At 50.1% G+C, this 15,260-nt stretch overlaps 5 protein-coding genes across 5 annotated transcripts; 2 read left to right on the top strand and 3 right to left on the bottom strand.

Annotated features, from left to right (window-relative positions):
- Positions 1 to 1,746: 1,746 nt before the first annotated feature.
- On the top strand, positions 1,747 to 3,161 carry N7468_005646 (FAD-dependent oxidoreductase; the record flags this gene model as incomplete). Its single annotated transcript, XM_058474942.1, has 2 exons — positions 1,747 to 2,355; positions 2,421 to 3,161. 2 exons carry the CDS (start codon positions 1,747 to 1,749, stop codon positions 3,159 to 3,161), a joined length of 1,350 nt encoding a protein of 449 aa, XP_058330682.1.
- Positions 3,162 to 3,296: 135 nt separating this feature from the next.
- On the bottom strand, positions 3,297 to 5,289 carry alg10 (dolichyl-P-Glc:Glc(2)Man(9)GlcNAc(2)-PP-dolichol alpha-1,2- glucosyltransferase; the record flags this gene model as incomplete). Its single annotated transcript, XM_058474941.1, has 3 exons — positions 3,297 to 4,273; positions 4,342 to 4,479; positions 4,533 to 5,289. The coding sequence occupies 3 exons, from the start codon at positions 5,287 to 5,289 to the stop codon at positions 3,297 to 3,299; spliced, it is 1,872 nt and encodes a 623-aa protein (XP_058330681.1).
- Positions 5,290 to 5,558: 269 nt separating this feature from the next.
- psf2 (DNA replication protein PSF2) lies at positions 5,559 to 6,493 on the top strand (the record flags this gene model as incomplete). Its single annotated transcript, XM_058474940.1, has 3 exons — positions 5,559 to 5,672; positions 5,734 to 6,326; positions 6,382 to 6,493. The coding sequence occupies 3 exons, from the start codon at positions 5,559 to 5,561 to the stop codon at positions 6,491 to 6,493; spliced, it is 819 nt and encodes a 272-aa protein (XP_058330680.1).
- Positions 6,494 to 6,852: 359 nt separating this feature from the next.
- Positions 6,853 to 7,551, bottom strand: N7468_005643 (CUE domain-containing protein; the record flags this gene model as incomplete). Its single annotated transcript, XM_058474939.1, has 2 exons — positions 6,853 to 7,137; positions 7,273 to 7,551. 2 exons carry the CDS (start codon positions 7,549 to 7,551, stop codon positions 6,853 to 6,855), a joined length of 564 nt encoding a protein of 187 aa, XP_058330679.1.
- Positions 7,552 to 9,232: 1,681 nt separating this feature from the next.
- Positions 9,233 to 13,048, bottom strand: N7468_005642 (condensin subunit SMC2; the record flags this gene model as incomplete). The annotated part of the gene is made up of 6 exons (XM_058474938.1): positions 9,233 to 9,497; positions 9,557 to 10,230; positions 10,283 to 10,657; positions 10,706 to 12,863; positions 12,928 to 12,968; positions 13,022 to 13,048. 6 exons carry the CDS (start codon positions 13,046 to 13,048, stop codon positions 9,233 to 9,235), a joined length of 3,540 nt encoding a protein of 1,179 aa, XP_058330678.1.
- Between the last annotated feature and the right edge of the window lie 2,212 nt (positions 13,049 to 15,260).

Raw genomic sequence — 15,260 nt, 5'->3', positions numbered from 1 at the left:
GAGTGCACTACCGAGGCATTCTTCGCACAGTGACTAACTACAGTGCAAACAAAGATAATAGCAAGGCGTGCGCTCCTTCGGGGGCTGCTGACGCCCTGCGACGCAGTATTTCGGTTGCATATGAACTACAAATCATGTCTGCCTTGTACGACTGCGCCTCGCTAGCTTTGGGGTTTTGATTGGAGAGGATCAGGAGTACCAAATGTGACAACACATCACTGACAGGGTTTATATCGGTCCAGCGTACGACATACGCTAATGGGATCATGATCGTTTCAAACGTCTTTTACTCTGAAGATGACTGCGGAGAAGATGGATCTTCTTGATTGAGAAAGCCGGCGCAGTCTGAGAGAATCAACTTTCATGATAAAGATTCATTAACGTTTTACCCAAGGTTTTGTTCTTCGGTATTGAAGCTTCGATCTACAAGGTCGGGCGTCACCAAATGCAGATTCCAGCGCCACAGAAGCAAGCTGAAACCAGTTGTCCGTATGGGGCTATCCCCCGGCCTGTCTTATTGGTGCAAAGTCCCCAACTGTGATTCCAAAGCGACGCACAAGAATTACCGAGTGACGCACCCCCCAGCCGCTGCTCCTTTCTCCACCTTAGAGTAGCGTGTTCTTGGTCGCCGCCCACGATCAAAACCCAAGGCTAAAGTACGGGTCTCGCACTCGCAATACTAGGGGACAATGTTCTCTGCCTTTAACAAAAGCTCAACTACCCTATTTTTCCGCGGTGGGCCTTCTAGGGTTTCTCCCAGTTTAGGCCATTGTTGTTTGAACGATGTACGTAAGTTAAGGGCAAGAATCATTGCGAAAGATCTATGGCAGGATAGGCAGAGTTCCTGCCACGTAGAATGTATTTGTGGACAATTGAGAAGAGACTTAGGCTTCTTGCTTTAAACTCATGATCAAGTGTGTTTTATTAGAACGTCGAATTCGGTATAGGGGCAACGAATAGGGCAGTTAGATAAAAATTGGACCGCCAGAATATGGCGGGTAACATTTGTCCAACTCTGTGCGCAAACTGGTGAACAAGCCGAAGATCAAATCTGGACGAATTTGGGTTGAACCCAAGTCCTCTGGTGGTCCGTGCATTTCCTAGTACTCACCAACCCCCCCCCCAAGTATCCAGCATCGCTTTGTTCTTACATCGGGGCTGAAGCTAGAGAAAGCGGTATGGATTGGCCAAACCAGTCAGGATGAATATTCACCCTAGCGAAGAGTAAAGAAATGGTCTCGCTTCTCTTCTTCTACCCCAGCAGCGTTACTGTATCAACATCAGCGCTCCAAAGCATTTGGTTTGCCAATGAATCCGAGCAATTCTGAAATGTGGCGAAGGCTATAAGCCTATTTATTTGCTCGAAAACTACTCTTCCTAGCCCTCACGAGATGGATAATAAAGCATAACCCTACCCTCTTGGGGGCCCGTGCCCTGAACGGGGTTTTGTAGGGACGCCCCCCTATCCTGATATGGTAATTGTGAGGTCTGCTCGCTCTTTTCTAACATCCGAACAGAACAAGCAACAAACTAAACCCCGATGACCACCAAAATACGGCCTAAACACGCATTTTAGAAGCAAAAATAGATAGAATAATCCATCGCTTGCTATTGAAAGTCCCTAAGACTAAAGAACTAAAGGCCGACTCAGATTTAAAAAGCCCATAAACGCTGCAGCTGTCCCCAAAATCTGGAGCACATCTTATACACCGGATTACCACCTACTTCAGTCTTAGGAAGTCGATAATGCTAAGACAAGCAAGCAAATTTCTGTGCCCACTCCACAGAGGTACTTACTCGCCGCAAATCCGCAGAATAGCGGCTGCCGCCAAACCGGCCCCAGTCGCCATTGTAGGCGGCGGGCCCTGCGGACTGACATTTGCACGTCTACTCGAACGTGCCGGGGTCGATTATGTCGTATTTGAGCGCGATGCAAGCTTCACTGCGGCCCAGAAATTCCAAGGCGGCACTCTAGATCTGGGCCCAGAAGGAGGGCAGGCGGCGCTCAAGAGCGCTGGCCTTTTCACCGAGTTTCAGAAGTATGCCCGGTATGAAGGGAGTTGCCTTACCATCCAAGATTTCAAGGGCAATCACTACGAGAGGATGGGAGGAGATGACAGAGACCGGCCCGAGATCGATAGATTCCAGTTGCGACAGATGCTGCTGCAGTCAATCCCGGAGCAGCGGGTGAAGTGGAATATGAAGCTTCTAGGAGCTGAAATTCAGAAGAGAGAACAGGACTCTGGGTCTACGTCCGCAGCGGATTGTGTTCTGCGATTTGAGGATGGGACAAGTGAGCGAGGGTTCCGCCTTGTCGTGGGCTCTGATGGAGCTTGGAGTAAACTTCGCCAGGTAGTAAGTCTCCCCCCCCTCAAGGCGATCAAAGGCTTTTTCCAGTGCCTGACAAATCCTACCTTTAGATTACCCCTATGGAGCCCACATATACCGGCAGGCTGTTTATCGAAGGCGCTATCTCGCCGGGCAATCCGCAATACAACGCAGCAGTCGCACTCGCTGGCCCCGGTAACTCCCTAGCCACTGGCAATCACCAGGCTCTGTGTGTGCAGCAGATGAGTGATCGCTCATATCGCGTATATATGGCAGTGGAGGGGCCAGAAAGTATGACACGCCCCGGGGGCCAACTGGACCTGAGTAACCAAGAAGAGACTTGCGGTCGAATAAATGAGCTGTACTCCCCCTGGGCACCGCACCTGCGAGACATTGTGGCTGCTGTAGAAGGCCCTTACCGGGCTTGGCCTTTGTTCCAGCTTGACGAGAGGCTTTTCGCTCGTGCAGAGGAGAATAAGAACGACCTGCCACATGAAGAACGTTGGAAGCGCGTGCCAGGTGTCACTCTACTTGGAGATGCAGCGCACGTGGGGGTTCCAAACGGTGAGGGCGTTAATCATGCCATGACCGATGCACGTAAGCTTTTCGAGTGCCTTGAAGCCGAGTTGAAAGAAGCAGGGGAAGGGTTTGACCAGAAGGCCGATGCAGTTCGAATTGAGCGCGCTATATCGGCCTATGAGGCAGACATGTTTCCTCGGGCGCACGAGAGTATCCGGGATGGGATCGGAATGATGGGAATGATGTTTGCGAAGGATGGTGCCAAGAAGATGAAGGAAATACTCGCCCAGACGCCGCAAGATGCCCAGACATAGGGCGTAGTGCGGAAGATTTATGACAGGCACTTGATTTCGATGATAATAATATACAATTCAGCCCATGGTTCCGATGATGGAAGCTCGGCCTGGAAACTCATAGTACTGTACAGAATGCTGTTGGATTGGTTTGGATTACCACATGAACCGTTGGACCTTCCCTGGTTCCTGAGGCCACTCGAAGCCCTTGTACAGGAACACATAGCCAGTGACCGCGTTGATAAGCATGAACCATGCAGTTTCCAGGAAAACCGGGACATGCCCAGCCAAATCAGATCGTACTCTCTCCTGTTCTGTCTCAGCGGGCTGTCTTCGGAATACCCCCAAAGCAGGAACTGCTGGAAGATGCAAGCGCCACATAACCCAAGGAATAATGAAATATCTCGGCTCCACAAGCGGCGCTGTTACAAGAGACAATGCAGTAGCGGCAAGCCAGACAAGGACAAAACTAACTCGAGGGGATGAATCTGCCTGCTCTTGGCGCCGCTTCATGAGATGTTCTTGAATGCTGGCGAACGTCTCGAGAGTAACAGGATCCGGTTTCGCTGGCTCTGGCTGAGTCTTCGATGGGGATTTGCGAGTTGTTCGGGTCGATTTCCTCGTTCCCTTTGGTTGATCCCTGGTTATTTCCTTGGGCGCAGGTGAGGTTTTAGCCTCAGGCTTACGAGGGCCAGGCTTAACACCGGGGGGCAATTGGAACAATCGAGGAGCTGTCGAGATCGTAAAGCCCAAAGCCGAAATTACTGCCCACCCACAGGCAAAGTATACCACCACAGCAGCATACTTTACCGCCGGGTGAATATTCAGCAAAAGACGGAAGACATAGAAGACATAATGACGGTTGTCTGCCAATGTGAAGGGATGAACCAGAGTATTGAAGTGAACGATAACAAGCAACAACGGGATGACCAAAGCTGCAGAGATGAGTGTCGGAAGAAGCTTTCTTTGCTTCTCGGGGAGACCATAGTTCGGGTACTTTGGCAAAATAGTCTTCGGAAGGACGATGTTGACCGCAGGAAGAATAAGCAACGGCCAAGAGAAGAATACGAAATAAGGCCAGATATACAGCATCTGAGCCAAATGAATGCCCGCGGTGTGGAATTCTTTGTGACCTGGAAAATGGATCCTGTCAGCTTCCACAGGGCCTCGATCGGTTAATGAACTCTACTGGAAAACTCACCAAGGACAACACCATTGTTCCAGATGACAAATGCCCCGAATACCGCAAGAATCAGGATATGTGGAAGAATAGAGACCAAAACGGGGACTGTATTCTTCAGAGCCGCAACAGCAAGAGAAACTGCTACCTTGAAATAATCTACAGTTGAAGCTTAGCATAGTTCACACAGATGCCGAACAGGACCAACATACCTGGTAAAGATGCCGTAGAAACAGGAGGGTCGTAAACCTCATTCTTCAGTGCACCTTGAATGACCGAAGAGATTCCGGATGAGCTAGTCACTTTGGAAGACTTGCGAATCGTGCGAACAACCTGCAGTCCACCGAGGAAGACAGAAACCCAAAAGATATTTGTCTGGCGGCACACTAACGCAGCCAAACCAAAGACCAGGAATCCCAAAGTAGACAGAAATAGGCTGCCGCCTCGTGAAGCCCGTTTTAAATCCCAGTTGTAAGCCTCCACAACAGCTAACAACGCAAGAATATCGGTATAGTAGAGGGCCGAGAAGAAGAAGAGAGGCGGGAACAAGCAGATGTTCAATACGGTATGACTGAGCCAGGCGCCTAACTGGCGGTTATTTCGAACCTTTTGGATAGCATCCGAGAGGACTTGGAGTCTCCATGGGAGGAAACCCCCCGTAGTAGCGACGTTGGTTGTTCTCAGAGCCGCGGTATCGAGTTGAGTCGGGGAGCCGCGGAGAGTAAGCAGGGCGGCGCATAGAAGATATGACCACAGGTAGAGACCCGGCGGAGTCGTGATTTTGGGATCCCACTGCGTCCACTTGTGTGCCCAGTATGTCTGCGCCTGAGGGACGTGGAATACTTCGTCGAGGTACGGCTCGGGGACGTTGGTGTTGACCAGGTTCCTCCAAACAGGAATTAAAACCAAGCCAAAAGGCACAGCATACCGCGCCGCGCGACTCAGATTGGAACCCCGAGACGAGCTCATTTCGCCTCTACGATCGAGCAAGGGTGTTCTGGAGAAACGGAATTGGAGACGTGGTTTAGTATCCAAAAAAAAGTAGCTACGTGTAATGCAAACACGCCAAACACCAATAGTGACGCGCTCCGAGTCCCGCGCAACGTACGTTGTACGCGAAGACAAGGAGGTATACTATGGCACATTGACGGGCCCAACGTTGTAGCACTTTGTTTATTCTCTTTATTCTCTGTTTTTCATCGCTTGGCTGATTACCTAGCAGCGACTGTTCAGCCCTAATGGCCTTCCCCTTGCCGCGGGGCATCACGCCCTCGGAGATCGCCTTTCTTGCGGAGATGGAAATGGTGACTATCATGCCTCGCCAAAGGCTCGAGGGTCTCGAATTACTTGGGGTAAATTCCAACCCTTTGATCCGTACCCAAGCAAAACAGACCTTGAGACTGACTTGTCTAGGGTCCCATCGAGCCGATAGTCCCGCCAAGACGTGCCTCTCTTCCTCTCTGGCTTGCGCTTCTTCTCAAGCGCCAGCGCCGTGCAAATATTTTACCTCCATCGTGGCTTCACCCTGGGTCTCTCGAACTGATTCTCGATATTGAGGCCCACCATAATGACTACAGGCATGCGTTCTCCCCGCCACCCCCACTACCAGGCCAGCCGAACGTCAGAGAGCTCGCTCGTGGACATGAACCAGTGGCTCGGCCTCAATACACACCTGACGGAGAACGATACTTCGCATCTCCTCCATTCCTGCCGCAGAATGCGGCCGAGTCGAACTTCGATCCCACTCAAGTCCCTTCATTACCTTTCCATTGGGTTGAGATCAGCAGTATGTTGCTCGACGCGGCGAGCGATGACTTGACCGATCCCGACCAGATAAGACGGCTCTTGAAGGATATCCGCGAGGTGCGCATGGCAAAAATGAGAGCTGGGGTGGATGTCCTGGATGCTGCTGCTACGGGAGGCGGAGGTGTTGCATTGACCGGCGTTGGTGCGATGGAGCTGGGCGAGGAGCGCGGGTTCTTGTCTGGTGCTGTAGACAATCTCAGGTATGCTCTGCATGGGAAGTGAAATACATGGGACTTTGCTAATCATGTCATTTAGGAAAATTGGGGCATCAAAGGAACAAGCGCGACGCGAGCAAATGGCGGAACAGCGTGCGAATGGCGGGTATGACGCTACCCAGGATGAAGAGGAGGACTATATGGAGTTCTGAGGCGCCATGAAGCAGGCAGACATGGCTTGGTGATTTATTTGTTTCCGATTTGGCGTTCCAGGTGCATATACGGCCGGAAACACCCTCTACGAACGACTTGAATGTACATAGACCGATACTGATATACCCAATCTCCCTGGGCTCATGATATACCAGCGGCGAGGAACCAAAATTTGTTCCGATTGACCTAACACCAAGTGGCATGCGAACGCTCTAATGTATGAATGAAGAAAGGTATCTTTGGCTGTATCTCACGACACACTCGAACTGGAAAGATCTCCCCGCGACCAACCCTGCTATAAGGGACCATCAAAACACACAAAGACAGCCGCAGCAAGAAAGGTGAATTGACCAGCAGCTTATTCCGAGGCGCCCTGCTTCTTCTGCATCATCTTCCGACGTGCAGCTAGGATCATTTCATCGCGGCGCTTCTGAAGCAATCGTTGGCGTTCTTCTTTATTCTGCGACCACGAGCTTTTTGACGGCGTTTCGGCCTCCGGTGCCTCCTCTGCAGCCCTCGCACTGAGGTTATAGCGGGATATCAGGTCTTGTCCATCAGTCTTGGACGCGGGCGTTGTGGATCGTGGGAGAGCCGTGGTATTGCGAGGCGGTAATACCACTTGTGGTTGAAATGAGGGTGGTGGCTAGATATGATATGTCAGTTTCAAATTCAAAGAGAATCCAAGTTGATGTTTATCATCTAATAACCAGAATCCTGGAAGATGCGAAAGATGCGAGGTGGCGGCATCAGATGAAAGCATCGGGAGGATCGCACGTACCGTTTCGAGTCCACGGCCTGTTAATATACGCTCTGTGGTCGCGGCGACACTGCCACCATTGCGCTGGAGATCCCACATGATTTCGCGATTGCTCAACTGAGGGAACATTTGGGAGATCTGTTCCACCTGCGCAGGATCGACAACATTCCCTCGCCGAGGCCGACTTCCCCCGGACGAGGAGCCCTCGTCACGGGTAAAAAACCATCGGATGACAAAGAATGAGACGACAGCTAAGGTCAAGAGAGAGGGGATGTTGAGCGACGGCTCATCTTCCTGCATCATGGGCGGGCTGGTCGACAGAGCGATGTTCGGAGGATTGAGTCAGGGTCGCGGGTCAAGGCGGAGCAATTCCGGGACTGGCAAGAGGTCATGTGGGGGGGGCTAGATGATGATCACAATGCGTCTGGAGCTGTTCGGCGTCCAGAGTCGCAGAAACACACTTTATGTAACTGGGGGTTGAGTTGTGCAGCAAGTTCTTGACGTTGGTGGCGGGTTTCGATTATGCAGAAACTCGGTCGCCTCGCACGTGCCGCGATGCTCAGCTCGAAGGTACCCGAAACGCGGTGATGTCAAGGGCCCTACCAGCCTTCGTGAACCGCGAGGCATATAGGAGAAGATATATAGGATTTACGGCTTATTTTAGACTTTGGTATCTCCTCTATGTAACAGTTCTCCAGGTATTCATTCGCCTTTTGAAGTTGTTGATTGCTGCTTTATACTTCGTCATCGCAATAGCCAATTACTTCAAATAGTATAGCGCCTCTACTCGAGTTGGCCTGAAAGTATGGTGTTCTTTTATGACTTGAAAAAGAGCTGCCCCCAAGGTTCTTTCGTGGGCTGACTCAACCATGTCATAACTCTGGTACCAGCATCCTTTACTAGTAAATGGTAATAATATAACTCTGGCCCTCTAGGCAGAAGGCGAGCGGGACCTGTGATACTACAACCACCCGCGCAAACTCTGTGTGCATTCGGCCCCATTACCATCACCCTAACAATCACTCACGTTCTTATTTTCCCTCCTATACCAACCCCCTCGATCGCTATCAACCTGGAAAGATCTTTCAGCAAGATACCACAAAGATCCAGAGAGCGAAAGATACACAGGTTTCGGGTTGAAGAGCATGGGATATATGCTAAAGATTGGCCTGTATACTTGCCTGATCTTAACCCGAGTAAACTGGTCTAGAATATGAATATACTAAAGCGCTGATTTTTCCGTATGTCTATAGACCTTAGGTAGACGGGGAGGATCGGGCCTATTTGAAAGAGTGCATTAATGGTGTATGTGATATGTTAGACCAGACGAAGATTGATATGTTAATATTAAATAGGAAGAAGGATATATAAATTGTATGCGAACCAGGGCTACTATACGAAATGTTAAACAAGGGAACTCTGTATATAAATCTGATTATTCAGTGTATTGAAGTATAGTATGATCTAATAAGGATTGGTGGCGTAAGATATGGAACGATGAATATACATCAGTATTTGATGGGGTAGGTGAAGCGGTATGCACACAGACTTTTGCCCCCTATTGGTAGGCTTCACACCGTCAACGGCATGTTTTCGGCAATTGCTAGGTTCGAAAGTCAAGTAAAAAGGGTTCCGGCGGATACTTTATGGATATGAAAGGTTTGAGGATGGTTTTGGATGGTCAAGCAAAAAGAACTATAATGATTGCGAGTCCTTCTATACTCCTTCTACAGACACCACCAACCCCCCCCTTAACACATGGACCTGAAGCCATTTAAACCGTATAATTCTTCATTGGAACAGAAACTTGTACAAAAAATAGAAGGCCTTCGTCGTACACGGTCGTTAGCCAATATGCCCCCAACAAAAACAGGACTAAACAATCGTAACCGTAAACACCAGATGCCAGAGACCAAAAAAGTTGCATGAAGGCAATGCATTGCACCAAAGCAGACCAGGGGTATATCCATCGAGCGCCGATTTATTTCATGTCAGCAGGGGTAAGTGCCTGAACAACACTGGTACCCTCGCTGAACCGCGTTCGGAAGATACGGTTTGCATTTTGGAACATGCCATCCTTCAGTGATACGACTATGAACTGGGAGCCCTTGAAGCGAGTCTTGATGAGTCGACCGATATTTTGCGTGTGTGATAAATCCAGTGCAGCGTCAACCTCGTCAAGAATGTACATCGGAGCGGGTTTAAACTGCAGAAGGGCCATGATGAGCGACAAAGCAATGAGAGATCTATAACATAAGTTAGTTAGACAAGTGGCCAACAAAGGAAGCATTGGACGTCATCGTACCTTTGCCCACCACTTAATTCCGTCAAGCTCTGCTTCCACACCTTACCAAGGGAAACCTTCACCTCCAATCCGTCGGTGATGTCCTTACCCTCGGGCGGGTCTAGCTTGGCAAAACTGCCTGGCAGAAGCTCGTTAAAGATCTGTCCAAAATCGCCGTTGACCTTAACCCAGGTCTTGTGCAGGGCCTCCTTCTTGTATTCATTAAGATTAATGATGGTTTCCTCAATCTTGCTCTTGTCGCGAATGACAGTTCTCATCATATTCTTAAGGGCGGCTTCCTTCTTCTCGACACTATCGATCATGTTCATGACCTTGGGATTGATCTTCTTCTTCATGCCCTGGGAACGCTCCGTCAGATTGCGCAATGTTGATTTGCATTCGGCGATGTTCTGCCCCTGGAAATGATATGGCGTATTTGGTCGGCCAAACTGCTCCTTTTCATCCGCGATCCACTCATGCTCCTGCTCCATGTGAGCAACAGCTTGAGAGGCCGTGTGCTGATCTTTCTGTAACTTCTCAAGTTGGTGTCCAAGTTTTTGCATCTCCAGCCCTTCTTCCGTGATTTGGGAAGATTTCTTGTGAATGGCGTCCTCGAGTTCACGAAGTTCCTCATCAAATCCAGTCAACTTGGCACGCTCGTCATCCAACTGAGCTTGAGCAATATCGTGGGCATCCTGCATTGTGTTAGAATCTATTGCTTCAGAAGAATCCTCATTGTCCACTTACCTTCAGTCGCGCTTGCTCTCGCTTCAGAGACTCGATCTCCTCATCTTGGGCCTTCAAAGTGTTTTCTGACTCTGCCAGTTGTTCCTCTGCGGCAGAAAGGTCACTCCCGACTTGTTCAGAATCAAGGCGAGATGCCTGTAGCTCTTTTTGAAGTTCTTTGATAGATGCTGAATTCTTGGCAAGACTTTTCTTGAGACCATTGAGCGCAGCCTCAAGCTCAGCAAGCTTGCTATCCTTGTTGTCGTCGAACTCGCTCATATCTTTCTCGATCCGCTTGATATCTTTCAAGGCCTCGGATTGGCGATTTTTGGCATCGGTAATATCCTGTTTGAGTTGCTCAATATTTGCTTTCATTTCCTCGACTGCATGGATGATCTGTGATCGTTAGATTTGTGCCCCATTTAGCAAGTTTCAAGAACGTACCGATGAAGACGAGTTGCTGTTGATTTGCTCTTCTGTGAGCTTGATCTCGTGGGTCTTGAGATCCAACTCTTGCTTGATGGACCGCACGGAATCCATCTTCTTCTTCTCCCTCTTCATGTTCTCTTCCAAAGCAGACAGTTGGCGTTCCTTGCTTCGGAGCTCCTTCGTGATTTCATTCAACTTTTGCAGGGTTACTAGAACACCGCTTGAGTTTGGGGAGCTACCTCCGGACAGCGTTCCAGAGGGATCATAGACATCCCCCTCCAAAGTGACACTCTTCATGCGGACCGAAGGATCAAAAGTGACTTTCTTTGCTGTTTCTGCGTCATTGCAGATAAGGGTGTTGCCGAAGACATAGTTCATCGCGGAGATCACTTCGTCGTCGTGCCCGATCAGGGATAAGGCAAGATCAACTTTCCCGGGTGCGATGTTTTGAGCTGCTCCAATCTTCTCGGCGGAAGCTTTGAATGCGGAAATCTTGTTCAGGGGAATGATGGTCACGCGCTTTCGCAGTTTTCCATTTTGAAGAAGCTGAGTACCGGTTTCCGCGGAATCAACTACTACGTTGTAAAGACGACCCCCGGCACAAATCTCGAGAGCAGTCGCAGCGGGGAGCTTATCTTTGTTGAGAGTGAACAATTGTGCAACCAATCCCTTGACCTTGGAGCGATCGAAATTTGGATGAGGGTCGGTATAGTTGAAGTCGACGTTGGCTGCTTTCCTGCGCAGGCCATCGGCTCGTTGGCGAAGATCGCGAATGTCTCGCTGGAGTCCTGATTGTTCTTGGTAAATTTGTTCCTCCTTGCCTGGTTCGAAGCCAAGCCGCGCCAGCTCTTGCTCTAGCTTCTGAGCCTGTGATTTCTGACCTTCCAAGTCTTTGAGAAGCCCGGAATTCTGTTCTTTGGCTTTTTTGGCGCGGGGTTCCTCCTCCTTGATTCTCTTTTCGAGATGAGCAATCTTGAGTTTCGCTTGTTCTTGTTCCGTAGCAGCGTTGCTGGCCCTGTTACGCGCATCCTGCAATTGTCCCTGATAACCGCTCTCCTGGCCTTCCTTGGAGGCAACACCAGTCTGTAAAGTCTGAAGCAGCTCCTCTTTTTGATCCACTTCAGCATTCTGGGCATCAAGCTCGGCCTTGGCGGCGTCATACTGGGCCTGCAACTTCTCGTAGACCTTCCGCTTCTCCAGGAGGAGTTTGGTGAGCTCCTTGACGTTGGCTTGGATGGCCTTTCGCTTCTCCTTCTCTTCTTCAGCGCTAGAGATCTTGAGGTCGAAGACGGTCGTTAATCGCACAAGTTCATGCGAATGATTCTTGACATCATCTTCGAGGCCTTGGAATTTACCACCCTTTCGCAATTCCTTATCTCGCGCTGATCGAACGCGTTTCACATCCTCTTCCAAGTGCGCAATTTCGCTTTTCAACCGCGTCGCGTTCTCTTCCAGTTTTTGGACCTTATCCCTCTTGCCGTCGCATTCTTCGCCGGCGCTGCGCAATCGCTCGCCTCCGCGTACATAGTCATGGGCCACAACGAGCCGAGTCAAACGCTCGAGGTCGTTTTGGGTCTGCTGGAAGTCGAGGAATGCACGCTTCTCCGACCGAAGCTTCTCCAGCTTAGGCTCAATTTCTTCCTTCAAGAGACCCTCAATCTCCCGAAGCTTCAACTCCTTCTTCGCCATCGTCTTGTTGGCCTTCTCCCGTCGGTCCTCGAACATCCGGGTTCCGGCCGCTTCTTCGATCATGGACAAAATTTCCACCGCCTTCATGTTCAAGACCTTGGTGATTCGACCTTGCATGATGAGGAAATTAGGGTTGTTGATGTTCAGCTGAACGCTCTGGAACAAATTTTGAACGGTCTGCTGTTGCGCGCGATGGCCATTGATGAGGTATTTGCTGGTGCCGCCCAGCACGATCTGTCGGGTGACGGAGATGTTTGCGTACTCCTCGAATCCAATTGGCGATTTAGCCGTATCGCGATTGTCAAAGACAATTGTGACACTGGCCTTGGTCACACCGGCCTGGCCGCGCTTGTAGATGAGGTCTTGGAGGTTTTGCGCTCGGACGGTGCTCATGTTGGTGATGCCGAGAACGAAACAAATGGCATCGAGGATGTTGGATTTGCCACTGCCGTTTAGACCGGTGATCGAGTTGAAAGATTCGTCCCTATATTCCGATTGTCAGCGTAAGCTCGACGGTAGCTCACAGCGGTCGAGGGTAACGAGCGCACCATCCTGAGATCACCGTACGCACGGCGTACGATTTAAAGCCCTGTCATAAAGGGTTAGCAGCGCACGTATTAAGAAGGAATTTTGTTTACTCACGTCTATCACAATTTCCGTGATCCTCATGGTTGCGACTGCAAGCTCGCTAGACGAGGAGCATCTGAAGTCGGGAGCGATGGTTGAAGGAGGGGCGCGACCGGTTGTTTTGCCGCCGATCAGGTGTTTATGGTTTGCCTGTTTTGCACTAGCGCTCTTGGCTTATATAATTCGTCTTAAATCACGTGGCCTATACGTGTGTCTACAATTCCAACCCTTGGAGATGGAAATGTCGCATTGTAGGCGGTCCATACTGTCCCAATCGCTTATTTGAATGATGGTCGTGCTGCCATCTACGTTTCCCCCTGGTGGAACTTGGATCTGCCTATTTTCACGATCTGAGCCGTGGGTCATTGGGTCTTGTGCAGTACCTCCGCCGACGAGATGGGCACTCGGGTCTTCTGTAACAGCAGGAGGCTTAGGGGGGCCCCCTTTGAGTAAAGATTTTCGCCGCATCTTCTTTTGGAGGTCGATGCAAGGGGGAAGAGGGACGCATTATGCTGGCGTCTTGCGGCCCGTCGGAGTCCGAACGAAATTCCGCCCGCGCATGAGGTTTATCTCCGTGTAGTTATCAAGATTCCAGTCGCGGATTTCGAAAGACCAGGGGTTGCTAGACTCAATGATAAGTCCGCGACCATAGACCCGCAAAACGAATAGTGCTGCCAAGTGATCCCGCGCAAAACCTATCACATGTCGACCTCGCATTCCACATGTGAGATCAGGGCTGATGTGACCTCTGCGTTGGGACGCAATATACAAGTACTATCATCGCAATTAGAAAATGGTTAGTTTTTTTTTTTTTCGCATTGTTCTCCTCCCAGGTATGATTCCAGGCACGTGCGGCTACTACGAATGTCAACATGTATTCTAGTTCCAGAAAGCCGCCGATGCAGGTATCGGAGATGCAACTGCTCCAACTATCACATCTCAACCAAGCTACCGTGTGATCACCAGCAGCCGAAATTTCTCGAGAGGAGATGGAGCGTGTGCTCGGCTTCGATCTGCAATTCTGTGAGGATAGCTATATGTTTTACCGCTGGATGTTGAAGACGGTGTCTCGATTGCCGTCTAATTCGGGCATCCGACATGGCGAATGCTAAAAGTTCCGAGACGTGGGACAAGTAAGTAGGAGTAAGGCTATATTAAGATGTGACGACTGTCTAATTATATAAGAGACTCAACGAGAAGAGAGTTCGTGTCTTTGCCTAATGTCCCGGCATCGTACGGTCTAATCTATAGGGAACTTCTGAAGAAGCAGTCACAGCCCCATGACATGCCGGCGGTCTTCTTGATTTCCAGCGAAGGGCATGATAAAACTTGCTCTTGTTCACAGAGCTGACAATGCCGGAGGATTAATTAAAGCTGGAGTTATGGCTAGTAGATGTCCTTTTGTTGAGGAAACTTGTATCGTATAGACATGAGTTCTCGATGCCCTCTGATCTCAACGGAATACGGCAGAATCGGAGGATTAGAGCCACGTGGTTCTCACAGTAGACACGTTTCCAAAGGAATGCCCGGGGCTTCCTGCCGCCGATGAGAAGAGGAACGGCCCCTCATTCAGTACGATTCATGGACTATGGTAACACAGAAACCCTTCGATTAAAGCCTCCGACGCAGAGAAATAAGTCATATGACAATCTCTAGCTCGACTCCGAGGACCGTCCGCAGTCAGACAAAAGCCATGAAACTCTTCACAAGATTAAAGGAGCACTGGGACAATGCCACCCTTGCATTTGGAGCTACTAGAAGATTGAATCAAACCCGTGGGATGCGGGGTCCCCGTACCTGACCTTCGGACTCAGGCCCCGCAAGGACCCGTCATGACATTTCTTCTGGCTTGGTGACCCCCATTCCGACAGAATACCGGTGATTGGCTATGGCGACGGTCTAGATCCCTGTTCTCTTCATTGATTCTGTGGCGTCGATGTTGGTCGATCCGCGACTGCAAAGAAATCATCAGACGATTTTGATTGTTCAGGTGAGGTGCCGATCCGACGAATCACAAAGCCCTGAGCCGCGATCCAGACGAAGGCTTCTATCTGTTCTCTTCATCTAGAGTCTGTGTGGGCCAGGTAGGATTCAGCAGACTAGCGCCTGTTTCATCCTCTGATTCGCGCTCTCTCCTCTGCACCCCCTGGATCATCTTATCTACCCAGTTCCGCCTATCCGTAAGCCGCTAGTAATGTACGGTTAAGTGTGCCATGGGATCCTGTCACGTCTTGCTCGCACCTGCATCCATAGG

Source organism: Penicillium chermesinum (genome assembly GCF_028974085.1).
Source record: "Penicillium chermesinum strain IBT 19713 chromosome Unknown utg000004l:1.0-3345178.0:1.0-3348027.0, whole genome shotgun sequence".
Taxonomy (NCBI): Eukaryota; Fungi; Ascomycota; class Eurotiomycetes; order Eurotiales; family Aspergillaceae; genus Penicillium; species Penicillium chermesinum.
Note: the sequence above shows the minus strand (reverse complement) of the source record. Positions and strands in the feature narration are given on the sequence as shown.